General features: G+C 53.2%; 1 protein-coding gene across 1 annotated transcript; it reads right to left on the bottom strand.

Moving 5' to 3' along the window:
* Positions 1–14: 14 nt before the first annotated feature.
* Positions 15–24646, bottom strand: Sult2b1 (sulfotransferase family 2B member 1). The gene is made up of 7 exons (XM_020158045.2): positions 24488–24646; positions 7708–7850; positions 4980–5188; positions 3786–3912; positions 3217–3311; positions 1264–1444; positions 15–268 (listed from the first exon to the last, which is right to left on the bottom strand). The coding sequence occupies exons 1-7, from the start codon at positions 24544–24546 to the stop codon at positions 45–47; spliced, it is 1038 nt and encodes a 345-aa protein (XP_020013634.1). The 5' UTR covers positions 24547–24646; the 3' UTR covers positions 15–44.
* Between the last annotated feature and the right edge of the window lie 5 nt (positions 24647–24651).

Here is a 24651-nt window from a genome sequence, read left to right as displayed (position 1 = left end):
GAGCGCAGCCCAGCCTGGGTGGAGCGGCGTGTTTATTGTCAGGGTCACGGGTGGGGGGCCTCGGCGGCCTGGCTGGGGTCGGAGCTGGGGGTGGGGTTGGGCTTGGGACTGGGGCTGCGCAGGGGCTCGGGCTCGGGGTCCTGGCTGTCGTCGTCCGGAGCCTCGTCCCAGGGGAAGGAGGGCAGCCCGCGCATCTGCTCCCGGTAGACGCGGTCGAAGGCCTCGCACTGCGCCACCGTGAAGTGGTTCTTCCAGTCCCCGCAGACCCCTGCACGGCGGGGGAGGGCGAAGGGCGTGAGGGGGATGGGTGCCACCTCCCCTGTCCCTGCTTCCCACTCCGCCCCAGCCCTAGATGGCATCCTGTGCCTCCTTGGCCAAGGCCCCGCATTTGTCACCTCCTCCCTCACCTGGCTGTCCCCTGCCCGCCCTGTTGCCTCTGCACATCTGTTGCTGGCCCTGCATTCTATCCCCTGACCTCTTAGATCTCTGCCCAGAGGTCACCTCCTGTCACCTGTCCCCAACTTCCCCTGCTACAATAGGGGCTCCTTGTCCCAGTAGCCCCAGTATTGCAGGCACTCTGGGCACCTGGCTGTAGCTTGGCTCTGAGCACAGGTTCCGCACCTGGGTTGGTCACTCAGTCCCCTGCCTGGAGTCTTAGGGCCATGTCATTTGGATTACAGTGTTCCGAATTTTAGCATGGAAGTGATGTGGATTACATAACACCTGTAGTGAGGGCATAGGAACTGAACACTCTCCTCCCCAGATGTCCTGGTCCTTGCAATCTATGTAACTTTTTTATTTTTAATTTTGGCAGTACCGGGATTTGAACTCAGGGCCTCACACTTGCTAGGCAGGAATCTACCCCTTGAGCCCCTCCACCAGCCCTTTTTTGTGAAGCTTTTTTTGAGATAGGGTCTCGTGAACTATTTGCCCCAGCTGGCTTTGAACCTCGGTCTTCCTGATCTCTGCCTCCTGAGTAGCTAGGATGACAGGTGTGGGTCACCCGCGTCCATCTTTTAACAACCCCTCCTCATGCTTGTGCTCCACCACTGAGCCTCATGCCAGCCCTTTTGTGTTATTTTGTTTTTGAGACACTAACTTTGCCAAGGCACACGGCGACATGTGCTGTGCTAAGCTCTGAGTGAAGGAAACCATGGCTCCACAGAGCCCCTGCTCGCCCCATGTTATGGCTAGGAAAACCGAGGCCCAGAGAGGTGAAGGAAGCAGCCCCAATCACACAGCCAGGCAGCGCCCCGAGCCCACCTTTCCGGAGGAAGGCCCCCTGGCGGTGGTCCAGCAGGGTGGGGGGCAGGAGCGTGTAGTTGGACATGGTGTTGGCTTTCATGGCACTGAAGGCCGAGTACGCCACCACGGAGCCCAGCGCCTCCTCGCCCAGCGGCCGGCCCAGGAACTCACAGATGCGCTGGACAGAGCCTTGGAGATCCTGGGGCGGGAGAGACAGGGACAGGGTGAGCCGAGGGGGAGGGAGGCCACCCCACAGTCCTAACCCAGGATGGTCTGAGTGCCTCTTTTCCTCAGTTTCCCCACCTCCCAGCCAAGGGGTTGGGCCTCACTGCAGTTTGGTTTTTGGGGGCTGGGGCAGAGGTCAGCTCAGCACCCATGGAGAGCTGCGGCCTTTGGGTGACACAGGTGTGGGCTGCTCCTCTCCACGCCCTCACCTGAGGACCAGCACCCCTCGCCCATGCCAAGGTGAGGCTCCCAGGCCTGGCCTTACCCCTCCTTATCCCCCACTGCCCTGTCCCTTACGCCCTCTTCTCCCTTTGCCATGTCCCCAAAGTCCTGATATAGCGCAGTCCTGATCCTCTCCCTCCTAGACCCTCACCCCGGCCTCCTCTGCAGCCTCCCTGCCTCCAGCCTCCTCCTGCCTGCGACTTTTCCCACACTGACTAGCTTTCAGCTCCTCTGTGGCTCCCCATTGTCCTGGGACAGTGTCCCGGTCCCCAGGCTTTCAAGGACATGGGTGGCCTGGTCTCTCAGTGCCCCCACTTCTTCCTCTAGGACTCACCTTCCTCTGTCCAGATCTGGCACAGGGCTGCCAGAAATACCCTTTGCCACTGCTAAGGCCCAAATGTCACCTTCCTCAGGACATGAGCTTTGCAAGGGGAGTACTGCCTCAGGTGGAGGCCCATAAGACACTTGTCCAAGGCCACACAGCTAGGGAGGAGCTCAGACTCAGGTCTCTGAAGCCCAATGTCCCCCCGCCCTTTACCTCGTTGCCTCTCGGAGCACACGCAGTGCCCAGCATGGCCACAGCCTCACGGCCTGATTTTCCAGATCACTGCTGTTTTCATAACCCTCATCCTCCTGAACCACCGCGTCCCAGAAACTCCAACACGTAGGCGGCGCCACACACCCAGGGGCGGCCCAGATGCTCTGTTAGGCTCTGTGGCCCAGTTTTGGGTTTAGAGAACAAAGTAGAATGGGGGAGGGAAAATGCCCAATTTTTATCTAGAGCTTTCCATCAAAAAGAGAAAAGCAACCATGGGGCCCTCAGTGAAGGATGGTGGGACTTGGCAAGTGAACAGCCCTCTCGTAAGTTATAAACCACTGGATCCATCCTCTCTAGAAGCCCACAAACCTGGGCAAAGCAACAGCAATTCTGTATGGCCCCCTCGTCCAGTGAGGCCTCCCTGATTGTCCTAGTCAAAAGGAGTTCCCCTCTTAAGCTGTGGCTGCCCCAGGCCCCTCGCTGGGGTCCACCTAGGATCCCAGTTTCACCTCAAGGGCTGTTTCCTTCCACTGTTTCCCACTGCCTGTCACTAAAGCTCATTTTTCACATGACACAGTTCAGCACATCACTCTTTGTCATCCTCTGCTTAGAGCCCAGCCATGGCTCCCACCTATTCTGAGATAAGCCAAAGTCCTTGCGGTGGCTCCATCTTCCACCACCTCCCCTTCCCTCATTTGCTCTGGCTACACAAGTCTTTTTGTTCTCCTGGGAACACAGTAAGAAAAAAAAAGTCATCTCAGGACCTTTGCACAGGCTGTTCCCTTTGTTCTGACACACTTTTCCCCAGACACATCCTGCAGACCTGCTCTGTATTTTATTGATTTACCAGTGGTCATGTCTCCCGCACATAGCTCAGGGCCTCTGTCTGTTCCATGTCCCCACGGTGGGGAGCAGAGCTGAAGCCTGGGACCCCTGAGGGGACAGGTGGCAGGAGAAGGGGACAGTCCTAGGTGTGGGGGACCAACCTGCTGCAGCTCCTCGTAGGTGGTGAACAGGAAATTCTCTTTGCCCTTCATCCGGATCCAGCCCTTAATGTGGTCGAACCAGGAGCCGAACTGCACTGCGGGCAGAGGGCAGGGTGAGGGCTGGGTGGCGGGGACCCTGGCACACGCACCCAGGTCTGGTCCCTCAAAGCTGGATGTCTCCCCAGACCTCTTTGCCAAGTCTGCCCCTCCTCAGATCTGCAACCCTGTCTGTCTGTCCATCTGTCCAGTCCTCTGCCCCAGGCATGCATCTCTGGCAGCACTGGGGTTTGAACTCAGGGACTATACCTTGAGCCACTCTGTGAAAGGTTTTATTTTGAGGTAGGGTCTTGCAAACTATTTGCCCGGGCTGGCTTTGAACTGCGATCCTCCTGATCTGTGCCTCCTGAGTAGCTGGGATTACAGGCATGAAGCTACCAGTCCCCGGCTCCACCACCCTTTGCAATGTCCTCTATCTCTGCTGTCTTCCCATCTGGGTTCCCCGGGACCTCCTTTGTGCCAGGGTTTGGGCTGTCCCCACCTCTCCCACTTGCCTGTGTCCTAACCCTCACCTTCGCCTTTGAGGAAGTCCTGCAGGAACTGGTCAGGGGTGCCAGGGTCCTTTAATTGCCCAGCAATCTTGGAGTAGTGATAGAGGGAGACTACCACATCCCTGGGGTTCCGGCCCAGGTAGATCACCTGAGTGTGGATGGCGGGAAGGATAGGAAGACATTAGATACAGGCAGGACCCCAGCGCCCAAGGGTGCCTGCCTTTGACTCTGCCTCTTCTGACTCTGCAGCAGGAAAGACTCAGGGCAGACTGCTCAAGGGACTTCCCAGCTAACCTCCACAGGCACATGCTTGGCCTTGTCCCTACAACCTGCTGAATCTGCTCAGAGTTTAGAGGACCCATTAAGGGCACAGTGGGTCTCCCTCATCCCAGAGTCCTTCTGCAGAAGGCTCTGGAAGTTGGGGGGTTAGGGCAGGTGTTGTGACATTTCCAGGACTGACACCAATGAGACTTCCTGGTCCTGCATAATACAAGGTTTACCTTGCCCAAAGAAAGGCATGAACGGGTGGGGTGGTACACACCTGTAATCCCAGCTATTCAGGAGGCTGAGATCAGGAGGGCCTCCAGTTCTGCGGCAGGGCCTCCAGTTCTGCGGCAGGGCCTCCAGTTCTGCCGCAGCGCCTCCTCTCTGGCCTCCCTACCACGTGGCAGCCAGAGGGCGCCAGCGAGCCAGGCCCAGCTCGTCTCCCTCCTCTGCTGAGAGCCTGCCCTCGGCCACCTCTTACCAACCTCATCTCACTCCTCCCCCTCGCTGACTTGGCTCCAGCTGCTCTGCAGACACCCCCCGCCCAGCACAGGGCCTTTGCACCTGCTCTCCCGCTGTGCACCCTGGCTCCCTCCCTCACCACACAGGTCATTGTTCAGCCTGTGACTTCTCTCTGCGACACTATAGTTACAGCCTGTCTTCACCTCTGTCCTCAGCCTAGATAGACAGATAGATAGATAGATTATAGATAGATAGATAGAAGGATAGATAGAATGATAGATTTTTCTCTCGGAATGTAGACCAGGCTAGTCTTGAACTCATGATCCCCTACCCTTCACCTACCAAGTGCTGGGATTACAGGTGTGCACCACCATGTGTGTATTTTTTACTATTGCTAGATCAGGGTCACATTCAAGCGGACTCAGTAAATATGTACTCACTCAGTCAATTAATTACACTCTCTCCCCTCCTCCCCAACGTCCCCCGCACCTTGGCCTTGGAGGTGAAGAAGGCCTTAGTGAAGAGCTGGATGGGAAGGTGGGAGCTCATGAGGCGGGGGCTGGGCTGGTCCGGGAGGCTGAAGGCCCCCATGATGGTCTCACACCAGGGCGCACGTTCCCAGATGGGCACCGAGAGGATCCAGGAGGGGTCCCCGTCCTTCAGGATGAGGCTCAGGATCTCGATCATCCAGGTGGTCCCTGGGGGAGAAACGGGGAGGAGTCAGAGGTGGGACAGTGACGAGGATAGACACGATCAGGTTAGCAGTGGGACTGGGGTTTGAACTCAGGGCTTCACGCTTACAAAGCAGGTGCTCTATCGCTTGAGCCACACCTTCGGTCCATTTCGCTCTGGTTGTTTTGAAGTTGGAGGGGGGGGTCTCATGAACTATTTGCCTGGGCTGGCTTCGAACCATGATCCTCCAGAGCTCAGCCTCCAAGGTAGCTAGGGTTACAGGTGTGACCGCCCACCCAGGGCCGGTCACCAGCTCATTCTTTTTTGTTGTTGGCTTTATTTTGTTCTTATAGTCCGGGCTGGCCTTGAACTTGTGATCCTCCTGCCTCCACCCCCAAATGCTGGGATTACAGCTGTGCACCCCAGGCCATTCTACTGAATTCATTTATGAGGTTGGAGCTGAGTCCCGTGGACACGTTCCTCTGTGCCAGCAGAGGGCGCTAGAGGATCACCGGATGAGGACCAGATTTTGTCATGCCCAGGGGTCACCCCTGCAGTGGGCACCTGGTGACACACCCCTTCTCCCACCAGGACATCTTAGAGCCGCGCCCTCCCCAGTGAAGTCCAGTCCTGGGTGGAGGTGGGAGGGCACGCAGGTGTTCCTATGTTCTTTTCGTTTTTTGGGGGTTTGAACTCGGGGCCTTGCACTTGCAAGGCAGGCTCTCTACCACGTAAGCCTCACCCTTGCTATGCAGGCACTCTGCCTATGGGCACACCAGCCTTTTTTGTAAGCCAGCCTTTTTTTTTTTTCACTTCATTTTTCAGATAGGGTCTCACTTTTGCCCAGGCTGGCCTTGAACAGCAACCCTCCTTTCTACCTCTGCCTCCCACATAGCTGGGGTGATAGGCATGCACCACTATACTTGGCTTCTTTGTTGAGATGGAGTTTCATGAAACTTTTGCCCAGACTGACCTCAAACCTCTGATCTCTGCCTTCCAATTAGCCGGGATTACAGATGTGAGCCACGATGCCTGACCCTTAATTTACAGTCATGAAAAAAAAAATCAAGAGCCGGGGACGTAGTTCAGGGCAGTGTATTTGTCTTGCATTCACAAGGCCCTGTTTCCATCCCCAGCATACACAAAAAAAACCCCATCTCAAAGCTTTATGATAAGAAAAACCAACAAACAAACCCAACCAGAAAGAAGAGACTCATACGAGCAGACACTCTGCCAAGAAGATAGCCACGGCTAGTGTGTTCGTGAAGCTGTGCCCAGCGTCCTTAGTCATCAGGGACACGAGAACCAGGTGTCAGCACACACCTATCAAAACAGCTTGAGAACAACCTGACAGTGCCGAGTGCCGGCAAGGACACGGCCCAGCCGGGATTCGCCTCTGCTGCTGGTGAGAAGGCCGAGCAGTAATGCTGCTTTGGAAAACAGCTGGCCAGCTGCTTATGAAGTGAGAGAGACACCTACGCTTGCCTCCGACAAGGCGTCACGTGTCTGAAGAACTCAGCGCATGTTCCTTTCTTCCCCTGGAGGGACTGACATTTGAACTCGGGGCCTCGCGCTTGCACAGCAGGAGCTCTACCGCTTGAGCCACACCTCCAGTTCATTTTGCTTTGGTTATTTTGGAGATGGGGTCGTGTGAACTCTTGCCCAGGCTGGCCTCAAACCTTGATCCTCCTGATCTCAGTCTCTCAAATAGCTGGAATTATAGGCGTGAGCCACCAGAGCCTGGTAACCTCACCATTTTAGAGAAGGAAACACTAAAGTCCATCTCTTCTCTCACTGAAACCTTCCAGAAGGTTGTCTTTGCACTTTGAGTAAAATGGTCACAGAGGTGCACCTTGGCTGCAGCTTCAGCCACCTCCCCTGATCTCTTGTTCCCTCAAACTCACTGCTTCCCTTCTGACCTCAGGGCCTTTGCACATGCTGTTCCTCTGCTAAGGGCATCTCCCCGTTCCTGTGACCTGGCCATGGGACCTGGTCTCAGCACACACATCTCTGCAGGGAGCTGCCCTTGGTCCCCCAGGCGCCATCTGTCACCTTCACCCAACCCTTTCTGCTTCTCTCCTTGGTGGGACTCCCTTGACTGTAACTATACGGTAATGCTGGAGACTGGGCTTTATTTTATTTTATTTTATGCTTTTTAAAAATTATTGTGTGCTTGGGGTACACTGTGGCATTTGCAAAGGTTTTACAATGGATCAAATATACTTGATTCACCTTCCTCTGCTCTCCTTCATCCTCCAACTGTGCATTTAAACAAGGTCCGTCTTTCCCACCAGCTGCTGCTCTTGGTCCCCAACGATGACCAAGTAGCATTTAAGTGATGCCGCGGGGTGGCCAACAGGGGGCGCAATGCTGGTTGGGGGGCTCAGGTGAGGAGCCCACCAGGAGGGGGAGATGGGGGACTGGCCGGGTGCCACTTGTGGGAAGGTGTTCAGGCAAAAGCCAAGTTCACTAGGACCTACAGAGGCCAGGCCTGGTTTCTCACCCTGCCCCACCCCTTCCCCACTGTCCCCAGCCCCACAGATACCTGACTTCGGGTAGGTGATGATGAAGATGTCGTCGTCCCGTACATCGGTGGCATACTCCGCCTGACTGATGCTCTCGGGCGAGTAAATGCCCACGGGGAAGGGGACACCTTTATACCTGAAGTATTCGCCTGGTAACTTCTGGCTGCAGGAGGGAGAAGAAGACACCATGAAGAAGAGAAAGGAGGAGGGCGAGGGGACTTTCCCTCTCTGAGCCTCAGTTTGTCCATCTGCAAAAGTGGGGGGGTCTCACTTGCCCCCCACAGCAATCCTGTCACATCACAATTCTTATTAGTTCCATTTAACTGATAAAACCAGGCACTGAGAGGTGGGGTGACTTGCCCAAAGCCACACAGCTGAGGACACCCAGGGGACTTTACATTCATTACACCAAATTGGAGCGAGATGCCAAGTCACCAGACCATTTGACAAATGAGGAGGAAAACCAGGCCACAGACAGCAGGTGCCCAGCCCACGTGTGAAAGCCACACACAATGAGTCACCAGTGATGCTTAAATGGTCTGAGCGTTTGTCCAAAACCCTGTGACGCCTTTGCCTTCACCCAGCCAATTAAGTTTCCATGGTGTGATGTTTTAAGAGCAGATGAGCAGGGTGTGGTGGTACATGCTTGTAATCCCAGCTACTTGGGAAGCAGTGAGGAAGATTAAGGTTCTAGGCCATAACAAAAGCAAAAAATAAAAAGGCTGGGGCGTGGCTCAGGTGGTAGAGCACCTGCCTGGCAAGCTCAAGGCCCTTTGTTCAAACCCCAGTAGCGACAAAAAAGGACATTTCGCTGGTTTTCATGGGACACTGATGAGGCTGGGTCAAGTGTGGATAGTTAATGGTCTGTTATTTTTCTGGGATATTTGTGGGTATTTGTTGATTTTCAAAATGAAACATTTTGCTGTGATTTCTTTTTTTCTCTCTAAATAATCATCCCACCTACCTAATGTTGCAGTCATAGACAGTAAGTTTGGTTTTTTTGGTGGGACTGGGGTTTGAACTCAGGAGTTTGCATTTGCAAAGTAGGCACCTGGCAATTCTTTTTTTTAAGGGGACCCCTTGCTAAATGGTCTAAGCTTTGGGCCCCACAAATCCTGGATCTGCTGTCTTTCCCACTACACTGTTACTTCCCATGTGTGTTGCTTTATAGCACACAAAGGACAATACACTGACTTGATTTTCATGTGAGCCGGGTGCTGTGGCTCACACTTGTAATCCTAGCTACTCAGGAGGCAGAGATCAGGAGGATCAAGATTCGAGGCCAGCCCAGGCAAATAGTTTTCAAGACCCCATCTCCAAAATAACCAGAGCAAAATGCACTGGAGGTGCGACTCAAGTGGTACAGCGCCTGCTTTGCAAGTGCAAAGCCCTGAGTTCAAACCCCAGTCCCACCAAAAAAAAAAAAAAAAAAGTTTGTTAAATTAAAAAAATAAGGGTAGCAATGATTAAGCTAGAACTGATCTTTAGATGTCATAATAGAGACAATATCCAGGTGGCCCTGATCTGCACCGCCTTTGGCACACAGTAGGCCTTCAGGGAATTGTAATCACTGTGTCTGAGTTACCACCTTTTCTCATGGGTTGAGCAGACGCTGGAATAGACGGTGGAATTTGTGACGTCAACGGTTACCAGGCAGATTTAGCCCAGGGGGCGGGCGCTGTGAAGTCATCCGTTACTAGGCAGATTAGCTTCTAAATGGGCTCTGCTTCAGTAGGACACATGTGCCTCCTCCCCTTTGGCCTCAGTTTCTTCATCTGTCACATTAATCTCTGCCTCCGGGTTTAATCCTACTTGAAGATTAAAAGGACTAATATATTTTAAGTTCTGGGTTCTTGATAAATACTCAGGACGGGGAAGCTCCGTGGAGCGTTATTGTATTCTTTGATCTCAAGGACTCCTTCAGGGTGCTTTCCATAGCTGGAGAGGGAAACGGAGTCATCCAGCAGGAAAAGATCCTGTGCCCTTCAGGAGCCCCTGGAATGTTCACCAAAAGAATAAACCAATTGATATGAGGGCACGCTGCCCATTCCCCCACGCTACCGATGAGAAAATAGAGATTCAGAGAGGGCAAACTATTTGCCCAAAGCTGCACAGCAAGAACCGAGTGCAATGGAGCCTTTTTATGATCCCAGCTACTCGGGAGGTGGAGATAGGAGAATCACAAATTCCAGGCCATCCTGGGCAGAATTAGTAACAGTGTCTCAAAAACAAAATACAAAGGCAAGGGCTGGAGTGCGCCTTAAGGTGGCAGAATGCTTGGGGAAAAACATCCACCTGTAGCCCTAAACTGTCAAACGCTGAGGGAGGAGGATTGTTTGAGTCCAGGAGTTCAAGGCCACCCTGGGTTGCATAGGGAGCCCCAAGCTGGGGTTGAACCCCAGTAGCCGTGGCCCTTTGGCCCTGTGGGCGGTTACTTTCCAGTTCACCCCTCCCTGTGTTCACTCCTCCCTCCTTTTGGGTGCCAGCCAAGCACCCAAAAGCATGATCACCTGCCCTACCTCCAGGCCTTTGCAGCTGCTGTCCCCTGGCCTGAAATGTGGCCCTGGCACCAGGGAGCAGGGAGGCCCCACAGGTCCCATGCGTGCTCACCTGGATTCTGTTTCTGGGTTCCCAAACAGGTTGGTGGCCTGTGCTCTCCCTGCCTGCCTCAAATCAAGTGAGAGCAGGGCCACCTCTGCTCTCCCTGGGTCACAGCCCCATTAGTGCCCACAGACCATGTGCGGGGCCTGGCAGGAGGGATCGCCCCATCAGAGTGGAGGATGGACTCTAGGGAGGCCTCAGCGGACGTGATGGGCCGGGTCTGGGCTAGGAGATCACTGGTCAGTCCCGCCTGGGGACCCCAGGACATGGGACTTGAAGAAATGCCCAACCCTTGCTGGTGAAGTGAACTCAAGTGATAGAGCGAGTGCCCAGCAAACGTGAGGCCTGAGTTCAAACCCCATTCCTGCCAAAAAAAAAATTTTTTTTTAAAACCCAGCCGGGTGCCAGTGGTTCATACCTGTAATCCCAGCTACCCAAGACGCAGAGATCAGGAGGATTGCCATTCGAAGCCAGCCCGGGCAAAAAGTTCTCAAGACCGTATCTCGAAAAACCCATCACACAAAGGGCTGGTGGAGTGGCTCAAAGTGAATTCAAACTCCAGTACCACACACAAAAAAAGAGACACCTAAACCTTTTTTTTGGGGGGTGGAGATGGGGTTTGAACTCAGAGCTTTGTACTTGCTAGGCAGATGCTCTACTGCAGAGCTACACCTCCAGCCCTTCTGGCTTTAGTTTTTTTTGTTTTTTTTAGATAGGGTGTTTCTTTTTTATTTTATTTATTTATTTATTTGTTTTTTGCCTAGGCTGGCCCAGGACCACAACCCTCCTCTCTCCACCTCCCAAGTAGCTGGGATTACGGGCATGAGCCACCATGCTGGATAGAAAGGCCCAACGTCTTGACCCTCCTGCTGGCCACCTCCACAGCCCTGTGTAACCTGGGTCCTTCTGATCCTTTCTACTGACACCAGCAGGAGAGCAAGGTCTCCTACCTCTGAGCCTCTGCACATGCTGTTCCCCCACCAGGAATGCCTTTCTAGCTCCTCTGTCAAGACAAGACCCCAGTCCAATGTCGCCCTCTTAATGCAGAGTTTCTTGACCAAAGAGTCCCCATCCTCCCAGGAGGGGAGCCAAGCCCTCATTCTTTCTGTCCCCAGGGAAGAGCTTGGCCCCAGCAGGGGAGAAGGGCAGGGACCACTCTCCATCTTTAGGCTTCTCCCAGATGCCCTCTGGGGAGGGGACTAAGAGCACCACCTCAGGCCAGAAGCAAAGGAGGCCCAGAGAGGTGAGTGCTCTTCCCAAGGTCACACAGCAGCCTCCTCCTACCTCTTCATCTTTCTCATTCAGTGTTGTATCTTGGAACTGTCCCCAGTTCAGAGCACCTGCTGACAGGGGCTTGTCACCCCCTCCGAAGGCAGTCCAGTTCTCACAGATCGGCTGAAGTTGGACAAACTTGGAAACAAACCCAACCCACTCGCTGTGTGACGGTGGATACGTGGCTTAACTTCTCTGTGCCTCAGAGTCCATGTCTGGAGATGGACGGCAGGAAGGAACTTTAGACGGATTAAAACCCACCATTGCCTCTCTCCTGGACTACTCCACTCTTCTTCTTTTGGTGGGACTTGGGTTTGAACTCAGAGCTTCTTGCTTGCAGAGCACTCTACCTCTTGAGCCACTCCACCACCCCTTTTGGTCTTGGGTATTTTCTAGATAAGGTTTTATAAATTGTCGGGGGCTGGCTTTGAACCCTTATCCTCCTGATCTCAGCCTCCCAAGTAGCTGGGATTACAGAAGTGAGCCACTGCACTTGGCTTGCAGTCAACTTCTTCCTATCTCCCTCCCGGTCAATTGTCCCCACACTGAAGCTGGAGGATCTGGGTGTCCAGTGCTCAAGCCCACCCCCATCTCTGTGCCACCCGAAGTCTGCCATCTGTCACCTCGCCATCCCCCTCTGGAGGCTTCAGCCACACCGGCCTCCTCACTCTTCCTCCAACACTTCATGCACAGTCCTGCCACGGGGCCTTTGCACTGCTGTTCCCTTTGCCTTCCACTCAGCCCACGTCTCCCACCACCACTTGTCTCACGTCTTTGCCCTGACATCAGCCCTTGTCCGTGAGGCCACCCGTGACCCCCCTGCTCCCCCCTGCCCAGTTCCTTGTATAGATCAGGCTTGCCTCCGCTGGGCCCTAACCTGCTTTGGACTCAGGTCCTTCCAGATTTTGGAACGAGTTACCCTGGGGAGGAGACCCAAGTGTAAACACAAGTCACCGGGCACCAGATCCACACGGCTTCCTACCCACATCACCCCGGGGCCACTTTCTGCAATAGTTTCAGTGCACCGGGATTGTCCCTCTGACCCGTCCAGGGAGGGCAAGGGTGAAATCTTCCACTTGCACCATCCTGCTGGCACTTGACAAGTTTCACACCAGCCCGGCACAGGTGGCTCACGCCTGTAATCCCAGCCACTTGGGAGGCAGAGATCAGGAGGATCTCAGTTTGAGACCAGCCTGGGCAAATAGTTCTGGAGACCCCATCTCCAAAATAGCCAGAGCAACATGGACTGAAGGAGTGGCTCAAGTGGTAGAGCACCTGCTTTGCAAGTGGGAAGTCCTGAGTTCAAACTCCAGTCCCACCAAAAGAAAAAAGAGTTTTGAACTTCAGAGCATCTGGATTTTGGATTTCCTAAGTAGGAATAATGGAGCTGTGTGTTGATAGCTTCACTCTGTGTGCTTGGAACTCACAAGCCCAGGGGTTTTCTTTTTCTTTAAAAATTTTTGTTATTTTTAATCTTTTTTTGTTTTGAGAGACAGGGTCCTCAAACTCATGATTCTCTGGCCTCTGCATGAGATTACAGGTGTGTACCACCATACAAGCCCCAGAGTTTTATTTTATTATTTTGGTGGGACTGGGATTTGAACTCAGGGCTCTCCCCCCCAATCTCTCTCTCTCTCTCTCTCTCTGTAGTACCAGGACTTGAACTCAGGGCTCCTGAGCTTGCTAGGCAGGAATTCTGCCCCTTGAGCCACACCCAGAGCCCTCAGCACCCACTTCCATAGAATCCCTAGCTCGTTTATTCTCTCAACAAGCCTGTAAGGTGGGTCTTATTACTATCAGGCTTTACAGATGAGCAAAGGCACAGAGAGGCAAAGTCACTTGGCTAAGGACACACAGCTAGAGTTGAGATTTGAACCCAGGTAACAGGGGCTTCTCTGGCAGGGCTGGCGGTGGTTGGTGGCAGGTTAGCAAGGCATGGGTTTGACCTTGGGCAGTTCACAGACCTTCTCTAAGTCTCGGTCACCACCACCCTCAGCCCCACCGTCCCCTGCCAGCTCACCTCCCAGGGTATATTATTGTTATGTTAGATATTCATACACTTCAATAAATTATCTTACTGTCGCAGGCTTTTGAGGAACAGACTCCCCCGTGGGCGTTTATTTGATAGAAACAGACACCGATCGTCATGCCAACATCTGCTTACGGCCCGGGCATGGAGGTGCACACCTGTAATTCCAGCGCTTGGGAGGCAGAGGCAGAAGGATTGGGAGTCCGAGGCCAACCCAGACCCACATGGTGGGCCCCTGGCCCAGAAAACAAAACAGAAACAAAAACAACACCTCGAACTTCCCCTCTAAAATCGACATCTGAGGCTGGCGGAGTGGCTCAAGTGGTGGACGCCTGCCTTGCAAGTGTGAAGCCCTGAGTTAAAAAAAAATCAATTATATATGTATATAATTAGTTAATTAATTAATTAATTAGTGGTACTGGGATTTGAACTCAGGGCCTCCACCTTGAGCCACTCCGCCAGCTCCTTTTTTGTGGTACTGGGATTTGAACTCAGGGCCTCCACCTTGAGCCACTCCGCCAGCTCCTTTTTTGTGGTACTGGGATTTGAACTCAGGGCCTCCACCTTGAGCCACTCCGCCAGCTCCTTTTTTGTGATGGGTTTTTTTCAAGATAGGGTCTCTCTAACTATTTGCTCGGGCTGGCTTCAAACCGCCATCCTCCTGATCTCTGCTTCCTGAGTTGCTGGGATTACAGGCAGGAGCCAGGGCATCTGACCCACAGATATTTTTTGAGTACCTTCTATACTGCAGTGATTGGGCCGTGACAGATAGGAGTCCCTACCGTGGTTTACACTGGAATAACAACAAGGTAGTGTCAGAGGGGTGAGGATACGGTTGGCTGAGGCAGGAAGATTGAGAGTTCAAGGTCAGCCTGGATCACACCTGTAATCCCAGCAATTTGGGAGGCTGAGATCAGGAAGATCACAGTTCGAAGCTGACCTGGGCAAATAGTGTCTGAGACCCCATTTCCAAACTAACCAGAGCAAAATGGACTGGAGGTGTGGCTCATGTGGTAGAGCGCCTACTTTGCAAGAGCAAAGTCTTAAGTTTAAATCCCAGGAAAAAAGGAAAAATAAAAGTGACAGGTGGACAAGGACTGGAGCCTTGGGTGGGCATGCAGGAACTCATGCATGCAAATCAGGTGGCAGGTGGGGCTGGGGCCCAGGCAGGGTAGACCTTGGAACCTGGCAGTCCCCACTGTCCCTGGAATTTGGGTTTCAGCAGCCAGGCCATCTGCTGATTCACCACTGGAGGCACCACTTTCTCTGGGGATGTTGCAGAAGTCCCCGGGCCTGATGTGGTCTGTCCCCCTGCCAGACGGTCCTTCCTCATCTCCCAGGGCCGGCTGTTTGAGCCCATCTGTACAAATGTCCCCAACTCCCCTTTGGCAAGGTGACTCACACTTTGGCCAGGGCTGGAGTGTGGGTGGCCCGACGTCTTTGGGCAATTACTTGCCCATGATTTGCTCAAGACCCTGTGGCTCCTTCTCCCACTAGAGGACTTGGGTCTTCCCGATCACCCCCAATAAAGCACCATCTTAACGCTGAGTGACTATTTTCTTTGTCTAGGACCTTCTCTAAATCTAACGCTCTTGTTCTGTGTTCCACCTCAAACAGCCAGTGTGTGATGGGTGGGAGGCACCACACTGTATTTGGTGGATGAACAAATAAATGTGACAACACCCCCACACCAGAAGTGTATGGGATACACAGATGCCATGGACAAAGTGCCTGGTGAGATATAAACCCGGATGTTGATTTTAACATTGTTTGAAAAGGGATTAAAAGCAATCAAAGTTCCTGAAAACACTGGCACCCAGCCATTCGTAAGGAAGTGTTTGCATCTTGAGAGATTTCCCAAAATTGGTGTCTGAAACTTCCATTGAAATACATCAGAGGAGCCGGGCGTGGTGGCTCATGCCTATAATCCCAGCACTGGAGAGGCTGAGGCAGAACTGTGATCACACACGTGCGCCACTCTGCCCAGCGCTTAATTTTTAACTCCACACACAGTAGCAGGGAATGCCATGTGCTCACCTTTGTAGCCCTTGGCTGGTGGGGCCAAAGGGATTGAGACCTCTGTGGAAAGATGACAGAGACTGGCCCACGCTTCCCTGGACCAGGACAGTCCCTGTGGGGCTGGGAGATCCCAGAGCTGCCTGGGCTTGTCCTGTGTGGGGCTCCTGAGATGGGGGTGGTTTGTTATTGCTTGTCTGCCTTGACTTTTTACAAAATCTATTTATGGCTGTGCATGGTGGAGCACACCTGTAATCCCAGCTACTCAGGAGGTGGAGGTGGGAGAATCACAGTCCAAGGCCAGCCCTGGGGAAATGTAGGAAACCCTACCTCAGCAATAACTAAAGCAAAAAGGGGCGAGGGCGTGGACCAAGTGACTGGGGGCATGGCCACTTCAAGTGGTAGAGAGGCTGTCTAGCAAGTGCAAGGCCCTGAGTTCAAAGCCTGGTCCCACCTAAAACAAAGAATGAATCCTTGCGCTGTCCCTACACCCATTGATCATCCAGATCAGCTAACTTGCTATAGATATGCGCCACCATCAGGGAACAGACGCCGATTCCCACCTTGGCAACTTGGAGACCCCGGTTTGGAATGGAACCTTCTCGTGCGCACAGGCCTGGGCCTCCTGGAGCGCTTCCAACACTGGCACCGGCCCTCAAGCTTCTCTTCCATGGCCTGGTTTGCCAGGGAGCTCCTGTGACTATCAGGCCTGGCGGGACCTCATGTCTGTGGTGCTGGGGACCCGAGGGCCTCGGCCCTGCTCACCGCAGTTGCACCCCCGCCGCATCTTTCTTTCTTTCCTTTCTTTGTGGCACTGGGATTTGAACTCAGGGCCTCACACTTGCTAGGCAGGGGCTCTACACCTTGAGCCCTTTCCCTTCCTCCCTGGGTCTCTGTCCCTCTCTTTCAGGGGTCTCTGACTTGGGGCTCGCTAGGCCGCCCTCCGGCTTCTCTCTGCACTGAGGTGACGCTGAGCCATTTCTCCTCTGCACACCCCGCGCACTTCCGGCCGATCCCTGAGGACATTTGCAGCACTGTGCTGCTCAGCCAGGTGTGACCCCATCCTTCTAAATGGTGTCCTATCAACGTGTCGCCACCCGTGTTGTCAGACTTCCCAGCTTCACCCTTCAGGGCCATGGCATCTTCAATACAGCTCCTCCTTCTTCAGCACCAGACGAGTCTTCTGCCTCCAACAATCATTTTGTAAATGGTTCCGCTTTGACATGAATCCCTTTGGCAAGTTCTTTTCAGACATGTTTCTTAGAGGCCTTTTCTGACCAGCTGACAATGACCTCCTCTTCTAAAAGGTCTGAGTCATACATCTCCTTCAAGATATGTCAAATATTGCCAGGTGCTGTGGCTCATGCCTGTAATCCCAGATACTCAGGAGGCACAGATCAGAAGGCTGGTGGTTGGAAGCCAGCCTGGGGAAAATACTTCACAAGACCCTATCTTGAAAAAACCCATCATTAAATAGGGCTGGCAGAGTGGCTCAACTAGTAGAATGCTTGCCTAGCAAGTGTGAGGTCTTGAGTTCAAATCCCAGTGTTGCCACAAACAAAAAACCCCATAAAAAATTGAGTCAGAACAAGAGTGCCCCCAGCTTGTACACCCTGTCTTTCTGCTTCAGAAGCAAATTCTTCAACAGATGAGTCAATAACACTTCTTTTCTTTGACAGAGTCAAACAGGATCTCAACACACTGTTCTTTGGACCTTTCTATATCATCACTGAGTGTCAGGACCTCGAGTGTGCCCAGCCTCTGAACTCCCTAGGTTCATCGTCCCCGCAGTCATCAACCTCCTCTTCTTCCAAAACAAAATTTCTTTTTGTGGAACTGGAGTTTGAACTCTGGGCCTCACGCTTGCTAGGCAATCCTCTCTTCTGCCAAATTTTTGCCCAAGGTGATGCTTTGGACAGTGATCCGGGGACCTACAAGCACTTCCTGAGTACCAGGGATCACAGGCAGGTACCACCACCCCTGACTTGTTGATTGAGACGGAGTCTCCCTAACTTTCTGCCTAAACTGGCCTTAAACATAGTCGCTCTCATCTCTGCCTTCTGAGTAGCTGGGATTACAGGTGTGAGTCTCCTCACCCAGCCTCCATCTCATTCTTTTTAAAGAGTGCTGCAAAATACACCTCTTCCATCCGCTAACAATCATTTTCCCATTGGGGAAAGGTGCACGTCACAGTGCGTTTTGAACGCAGAGCCTCCTGAAGCAATCCATGCCTCCCATCAGGACGCAGACTGTCCTGGCCCAGGATGGTCCCTTGTCTCCCCTCCCCCAGAGGGCACTGCTGCTAGGGGATTTTTCCACCTCAGACTGAGTTAGCCAGTCATGGACTCTCTCTCTCTGTCGGGCTTTGTTTGTGCTCTGCACTGACATGGTGTGAATACAGTCACTCCTCAGTATCCATGGGGACCAGACCATGATCCCATGGAGACCAAAATCTAAGGATGCTCAAGTCCCCCCAAAACAGTGTAGTACTTGCATGAAACCTACGCACATCCTCCTGTGGACTTCAGTCACCTCTACCTGCCTTAAAACACCCAATGCAGTGTAAATGCTGCACAAATAGCTGATCTACTCTACTGTTTAGGGAACAATGAAAAGAAAAATGTCTGAGGCCAGGTGTGGTGGTTCATACCTGTAATCCCAGCACTTGGGAGGCTGAGGCAAGAGAATCGGGAGTTTGAGGCCAGCCTGGAGTACATAGTGGTACTCTGTCACAGAGAGAGAGAGAGATAGAGAGAGAGAGAGAGTTGGGGGGAGGTCTGTACGTATTCAGTAAGGACACAATAAATGTTTCCTGTCTGAGGTTGGTTGAGTCCATGGGTGTGAAGCAGGCCAGCTGTGCATTGGACTTTCGTTCTTTTTCTGGTTGAGTAAAATGACACAAATCACAGCTTCCCCCTTTGTGGTCACCTGGGCTGCCACCAAGCCAGGCTGTTCCTCCTCAAGTGGCCATGACCATTCTTGGCCGTGTGAGCCAACGGTCTCCTTCCTCTTGGGAGCTGCTGGGCCCCAGCCTGGGTGTCCTCTTTGGGTTACAGTGACTGGCGTGTAGGCTCTGCCTGCCCCTGCTGTTCTTTTCCTGGCAAATGCCTGTATATTTAAAACCTGTCAGCCATGGTGCCAGGCTCACGCCTGTAATCCCGGCTACTCAGGAGGCAGAGATCAGGAGGATTGTGGTTTGACCCTGTCTTGAAAAAATCCATTACAAAAAAAAGGGCTGGCAGTGGCTCAAAACAAGCAAGTGCGAGGTCCTGAGTTCAAACCCCAGCCGCCAAAAGCAAAAAAAAAGCTGCTTGAACCTAAGGGCGGCTGCAGCACTTCCTGGCCCCTGGGAGGCCCTGGCTTCCACCCCTAGCACCTCAGGGGCACATGTGTGATAAGATCAACGCAAACTGCAGATGCTTTTGACAATAGAGAGTCATCTAGTTATTGATGAATCTGAGTTCTCAGTGTTCTTTGAGTTGGGCAGTTGTCACTGTCTGTGACTTTTACCAGGTTGTGAGCTCAAGGGCAGAAACTTGGGTTGAAAATTGTTGTCCCACGCCTCCTCCACCCCCTTCTCATAGGTGACAAGCCATACAGGTTGCCTAATTCACTTTAAGTGGCTAAAGGTCACTAAGGGCCATTTTAGCAAGGGGACCAGCTAGATTCTGAGACAGGTGAATTGTGTCACCCATGTCCATGGTGGGAGACAGGACTTTGGCTCAAGGTCCCTCTGCTCTGTCCTTTGGAGCCTGGAGGTCTTTCTGTGGGCCACCTGTGCCACCTGCACAGGCCCCCACCCTGTACAGCGTCACACTCAGCCTCGGTGCCAGCAGTGCACAGCTCTCAGTGTGCAGCTCGCAGTGTTCCCAACGCTCCAACACACAGGGCCCTGGCAGCCCTGGCCTGGGGCGCTGCCCCCTCCCCCTCCCCCTCCTCTTCCGTCTCCCTCCCCCACCCTGTCTCCTTTCCCTCTCTCTTTCTCTCTCCCTCTCCCTCTCTCTGTTCCCCTCTCCTCTTTCTCTTTGTCTCTCTCTCTCACTCTCTGTCTAACCCCCTCTCTTTTTTCCTCTCCCTCTCTCTCGTCCTCTCCTCCCCATCTTCTTTCTCTCTCTGTCTCTGTGTGCCTTCACCCCCTTTCTTCCTCCACCCCATACATTTATTTTTTTGGCACTGGGATTTGAACTTAGGGCCTTGCTTGCTAGGCAGGCACTCAACACTTAAACCACTCTGCCAGGCCCCATACATTTATTAAGCTCCTCTGTATGCCTCTCCTGCCCTGGGCCCTCCCAGTCCAGAGCTGAGCCTCAGGACACCTTGTTTGGGTTCAGAAATGTCCCACGCCTATGCTGTCTGATGTGACAGCCACCAGCCACCTTTGCCATGTGTTGCCATGACTGGGAAGTGAGGGGGTGGGTTTTGGGTTTTTGGTGGTGCTAGGGGTGGCACTGCACCTGAGTTTTTAATTTGCCTTCAGTGTCGCTGAGGTCGCCTCCAGCACGGGCCCGCCATGCGCAAAGCCAGGCTTCCTAAGCAGGCCAGGGACAGCTTGGGCCTGCAAGAACCCGGCCTCTTTAGCAGTAAAACTGATGAGCTCTGAATGCAACAAAGGACATCACTGCTCCAGGGCGTAGGGGAGGGAGGGAAGAGGACTTACCGAGGATTTCTAAACATGGGTTATGGGCTGAAATGGCATTTCAGTTCTGTCAGGTTAAATAAAACATATGACTGACATTCATTCTCATTTTCTCTATTTTGGTGGGACTGGGGTTTGAACTCAGGGCCTTTCACTTGCAAAGCAGACACTCGATCACTTGAGCTACTCCTCCAGGCCATTTTGCTCTGGTTATTTTGGAGATGGGGTCTTGGGATCTATCTGCCTGGACTGGTCTCAAACGGCGATCCTCCAGATTTTAGCCTCCCAAATAGCTAGGATTACAGGTGAGCCCCTGAGATCCTTCTTCCTTCCTTCCTTCCTCCCTCCCTCTCTCCCTCCCTCCTTTCCTTCCTTTCTTCTTTTCTCTATCCCTTTTTGCTTTCGTTATTTTTCAGATAGGGTCTTGAGCTTTTGTCTGGATCCAGCTTTGAATTCCATCCGCCTACCTCCATTTCCTGAGTAGCTGGGATTACAGATGTGTACCACCAGGATTGGCTTGTTTTTTTGAGATAGGGTCACCCTAACTTTCTGCTCAGGCTTGTATTGGAAGGTCGCAATTACTCATTCTTCCTTGTTTCCACCCTTCCCAACACCTGTGGTCCTGGCTCAGGAGGGTCCCCTGGGGACTGGAAAAGGGAGAAACCAACCCAATCAACAAAAACCTGGTACATTCGATATCATTGAGGTCCACCCCCTCCCCCACAGCATTCTAGAGGTGGCACACGGAGCTCCTCCTGCTTTCCACAGGGGGTCTAGATGGGCGTCCCCCCTTTCCACCTGAGCCTCTGCTGGTACCCATGGGGGACCACGGTGCAGGTAGGAAGAGATTGTGTTCTGGGAGCCTGGGAGCCTGGGAGCATCTGTTACTGCTCACTCTGACCACCAAATCCCGCCCAGGTGGCCAGGGTCACCGTTGTCATAGGATGTGTTTGTTGTCGAAAATCTTTTTTAATAAACCCAGCTAGGACGGTGGCTGTAAAATCATTCAGGTGTGCGGCTGTCCCAGAAAAAGGAGGGGCCAGCTGTAAATCCTGCTGTCAACCCGGACATAAAGAGCAGAGATCAGAAAGTGCCCAGCAGGGGACTCGAGATCAGAGGGAGGGAGGAGCAGCAACTGAGGCTGTTTCTATCAAGGCCACCCAGGTCCAAAAGCCAGCTTGGCTTCTCTGGCCTTGACCCCTTCTCCAGAAGGAAAAATAGTGAATCCCAAACATGGACTCCTGGCTGAGCCTTCAAACTGGGCAGGGGCTGCCTCCTACATCTTGAACCTCCCTGATCTTCCTCCTGCCCCAAATCCAGGGTGTGAGTGATACAGTCAGGTTTCCCTGGTTCAGTTCCTGGCCACGCCCCATTTGACAGCTGTGTGACCTTGGGTAAGTCAACTTCTCTGGGCCTGGAATCTTCAAGGGGCTGATATACTTAGTCACTGCCTGGGTTAATCTCCCGGCAGGTCACTGGGAGATTACCAGAGAGAATACGTGATGTGTTAGGAGCGGCCAGGTGTTTCGGGGATCATGGGATACCTTCACCCTCTCTTTCTCACCTGTCCCGCCCACTTCTTTGGGGCTTGAACTCAGGGTCTACACCTTGAGCCACTCTATCAGCCCTTTTTTTGTGATGGGCTTTTTCAAGATAGGGTCTCAAAAACGATTTGCCCAGGCTGGCTTTGAACTGTGATCCTCCTGAGTAGCTAGGATTACAGGCGTGAGCCAGCAGCTAAAGTATACATATATTTTTTCTGAATTAAATCTTGGATCATTGGATCACATAAGCCTGGGACCCCAAAACAGCTTAAAGCAAACCAGGCTTCTGGGCTGTTTCTTTCACCTGACCTCAGGAGCCTCTCTTGTCACTGCTTGACCAGGGTCCCTTGGGGATGCTGCTCCTGTCCTTCCCCTTTCATCCCACTGCCTCTCATTCTCTGTCCAGGCTCTTTTCCTTTGCCACTGTCCCACCACGCCCAGCCCCTCCTCATTTACCCCGTAGATTTACCCAATCTTGCTTCCTTCCATCCATCCATCCATCCATCCATCCGTCCATCCATCCGTCCATCCATCCATCCCTAGACATCATTCTCAAGGGTCCCTATCAATGACAGATAAACATCTTGATGCCCCTGGCTGGATCTGCCTCTCCCACCGAGGAATCCTAAATGGCCTGTGTTGCACCTTCACATCTGAGAAGTAATTTGGCAAAGGCAAGAGAGAGGGCAGAGGTCACTAGGGGAGAGGAAATCACATGTTCAAAAGCCCTGAGGCTGACCGAGGGGACAAGAAGCAGCAGATGGAAGGCAAGGCCATGGGAGAGGTGGGGACTGTAAGGTAGAGAGACCTGAGTTCAACAGGAAGGACAAATGACAAGGCCAGGTGTGGTGAGGTACACCTGTAACCCCACCGCTTAGAAGGCTGAGGCAGGAGCATCTTGAGTTCAAGGATAGGTGGGGCTAGAAAGTGAGACCCTCTTTAAAAAAAAAACAAAGCAAAAAACAAGGCAGATGGGGAGAAAGGGGGGCCTTGGACCCCAGTTCCATACCTCCATTTCAATCCTGATCCCTATTATGTGTTTCTGTTTAGGAGAAAGATTTCTCTTGGGTATAAGAAATCTGAGTCTTAAAAAAGCTTTGAAAGCATTGCTCTGGACTGGGGAGCCACAAAAGTTGGGAGTGGGGAACAGACTTGGTTCTTTACAAGAGAAGTGCTCTGAGTTCTTAGGAAGTGAAGAAACAGATGTGCAAAGGCACGGGGGCAGGGAAGCTCCGGGTGTGGCCAGGGAATGTGAAGTCATAGGGTGGATGGAATGCAGGTGAGATGGCTGGGGGTGGGGGTGAGGCCAGCAGAGCAGAACCTGGAGGGTCTGGGGTGCTGGAATGTCACACGATGATGGGGAGGAAGGGAAAGGCATCTCTGGGTCCAGGAAAAAGAGGACGGATTCTGAGCTGGGAACATTGTCTGGGGACAGGGGGGTGGGACTTGGAAATGACAGGCCATTGAGATGGGGGGTGCCCAGGGTAAAGTGGGAGCAAGAATGATGCCCGGAGGCCTAGCCAGGGACAGAGAGGCAATTGAAGAAGGAGGAGGACATTGTGCGAGTCTGAGGGGCCTGGGAGGAGGGCTCCATTAGGAATTGTCCCCAGAAGGTGATCAAGGGCTCCTAAAAGGTGTATGTCTGGGTTCAGGGGGTCCAGAAGCCAGTGGAAACTTGAGATCTTAAAGTCACACACAAGGGACTGCAGATACCCAATTTAATTTCATCCCAGGAGACTGAGTTTCTCCTGAGCGGGGTGCCAGTGGCTCATGCCTGTAATCCTAGCTACTCTGGAGGCAGAGGTCAGGAGGATCAGAATTCAAGGCCAGCCCGGGTAAACAGTTTGATAAGCCCTTATCTCTAAAAACCCCATCACAAAACAGGGCTGGCAGAGTGGCTCAAAAGCAACTGCCTAGCAAGTGTGAGGTCCTGAGTTCAAACTCCAGCACTGCCAAAAAAAAAAAAAAGTCTCTCCTAGCAAGAGCAAAAAACCGGGGTTGGAGGGAATCCCCTTCCCACCCCAGCCCACATTCTGTGACCTCTGAGACTCTGCAGATGGAGCCAAGGGGACAAGTCAAGTCCACCAGGACAGGAAGAAACCACAGAGCCTGGGTTCACATCTGCTTCTAGCAGTGAGACTGGTCGCCGCCTCAGTTTCCCCACGTGGGAAATGATAGCGGATACTATCCCAGTGTCTGACTCATCCTCATCCCCAGGAATGAAGCGGGAGACCTCTGTCCTAAACTTTCCCACTAAGGAGGAGGAGTTTGTCTTCCCCATCCCACCCTGTCCCCCAGGCTCCCTGCCCCAGGACATCTTGTTCCTCCTGCTTCAAGTGTCCCCATGCTGCCCACCTGTGCTCCCCTCCCCCACAAGGAGCCAGTGTCACATTCTGAGCCTCATGAGGAAAAGCAGCCCTATTACTGCAAGGCTTTCTTGGGGTGCCCTGGGAAGAAATGGGGTACAGCAAGCTTGAGATTTCAGCTCCACGGACCCCTCTGACAGACGGAACAACTGAGGTTCCAGAGGAACCAGGGCGCCTGAGGCTTCTCAGCAGACACTCAGCACAGCCCGGTCCTCTGCTCTTTGTCCCCCTCCCCGGGGCCTGGGCGCCACGGTTGTCGCCTGCCCGGGCTGCAGGCTCGGCCGCAGGCCACCGCGTCCCGCACAGGTGCCCTGCTTGGCGCGCCACTGGCCTCACCTGAGCTCCGAGATGTTCTCGTAGGTGTCCCACAGGACCGGGATATGGGGTTTGTCCATGGCGGGTGGGCGAGGGCGGGGAGGGAAGGACGAGCAGGGAGCCGGCGGCGGCCAGGTGTGCACAGCAGCGTCTGTCGCGCCCGCAGAGCCGAGTCGCCAGGTGCC

The sequence above is a fragment of the Castor canadensis genome, chromosome 16, assembly GCF_047511655.1.
Source record: "Castor canadensis chromosome 16, mCasCan1.hap1v2, whole genome shotgun sequence".
Taxonomy (NCBI): domain Eukaryota; kingdom Metazoa; phylum Chordata; class Mammalia; order Rodentia; family Castoridae; genus Castor; species Castor canadensis.
The sequence above is the reverse complement of the archived record's forward strand: the minus strand, read 5'-3'. Positions and strand labels throughout refer to the sequence as shown.

What these genes read in the sequence shown, in the direction of transcription:
- Sult2b1 (XM_020158045.2), bottom strand. Translation starts at nt 24,546, where the DNA reads ATGGACAAACCCCATATCCCGGTCCTGTGGGACACCTACGAGAACATC. An exon ending in TCTTCACCTCCAAGGCCAAG is followed by an intron (nt 3,913 to 4,979) that starts GTGCGGGGGACG and finishes ATCCACACTCAG; the next exon opens with GTGATCTACCTGGGCCGGAA. An exon ending in GGGGGCCTTCCTCCGGAAAG is followed by an intron (nt 269 to 1,263) that starts GTGGGCTCGGGG and finishes CCCGCCGTGCAG; the next exon opens with GGGTCTGCGGGGACTGGAAG.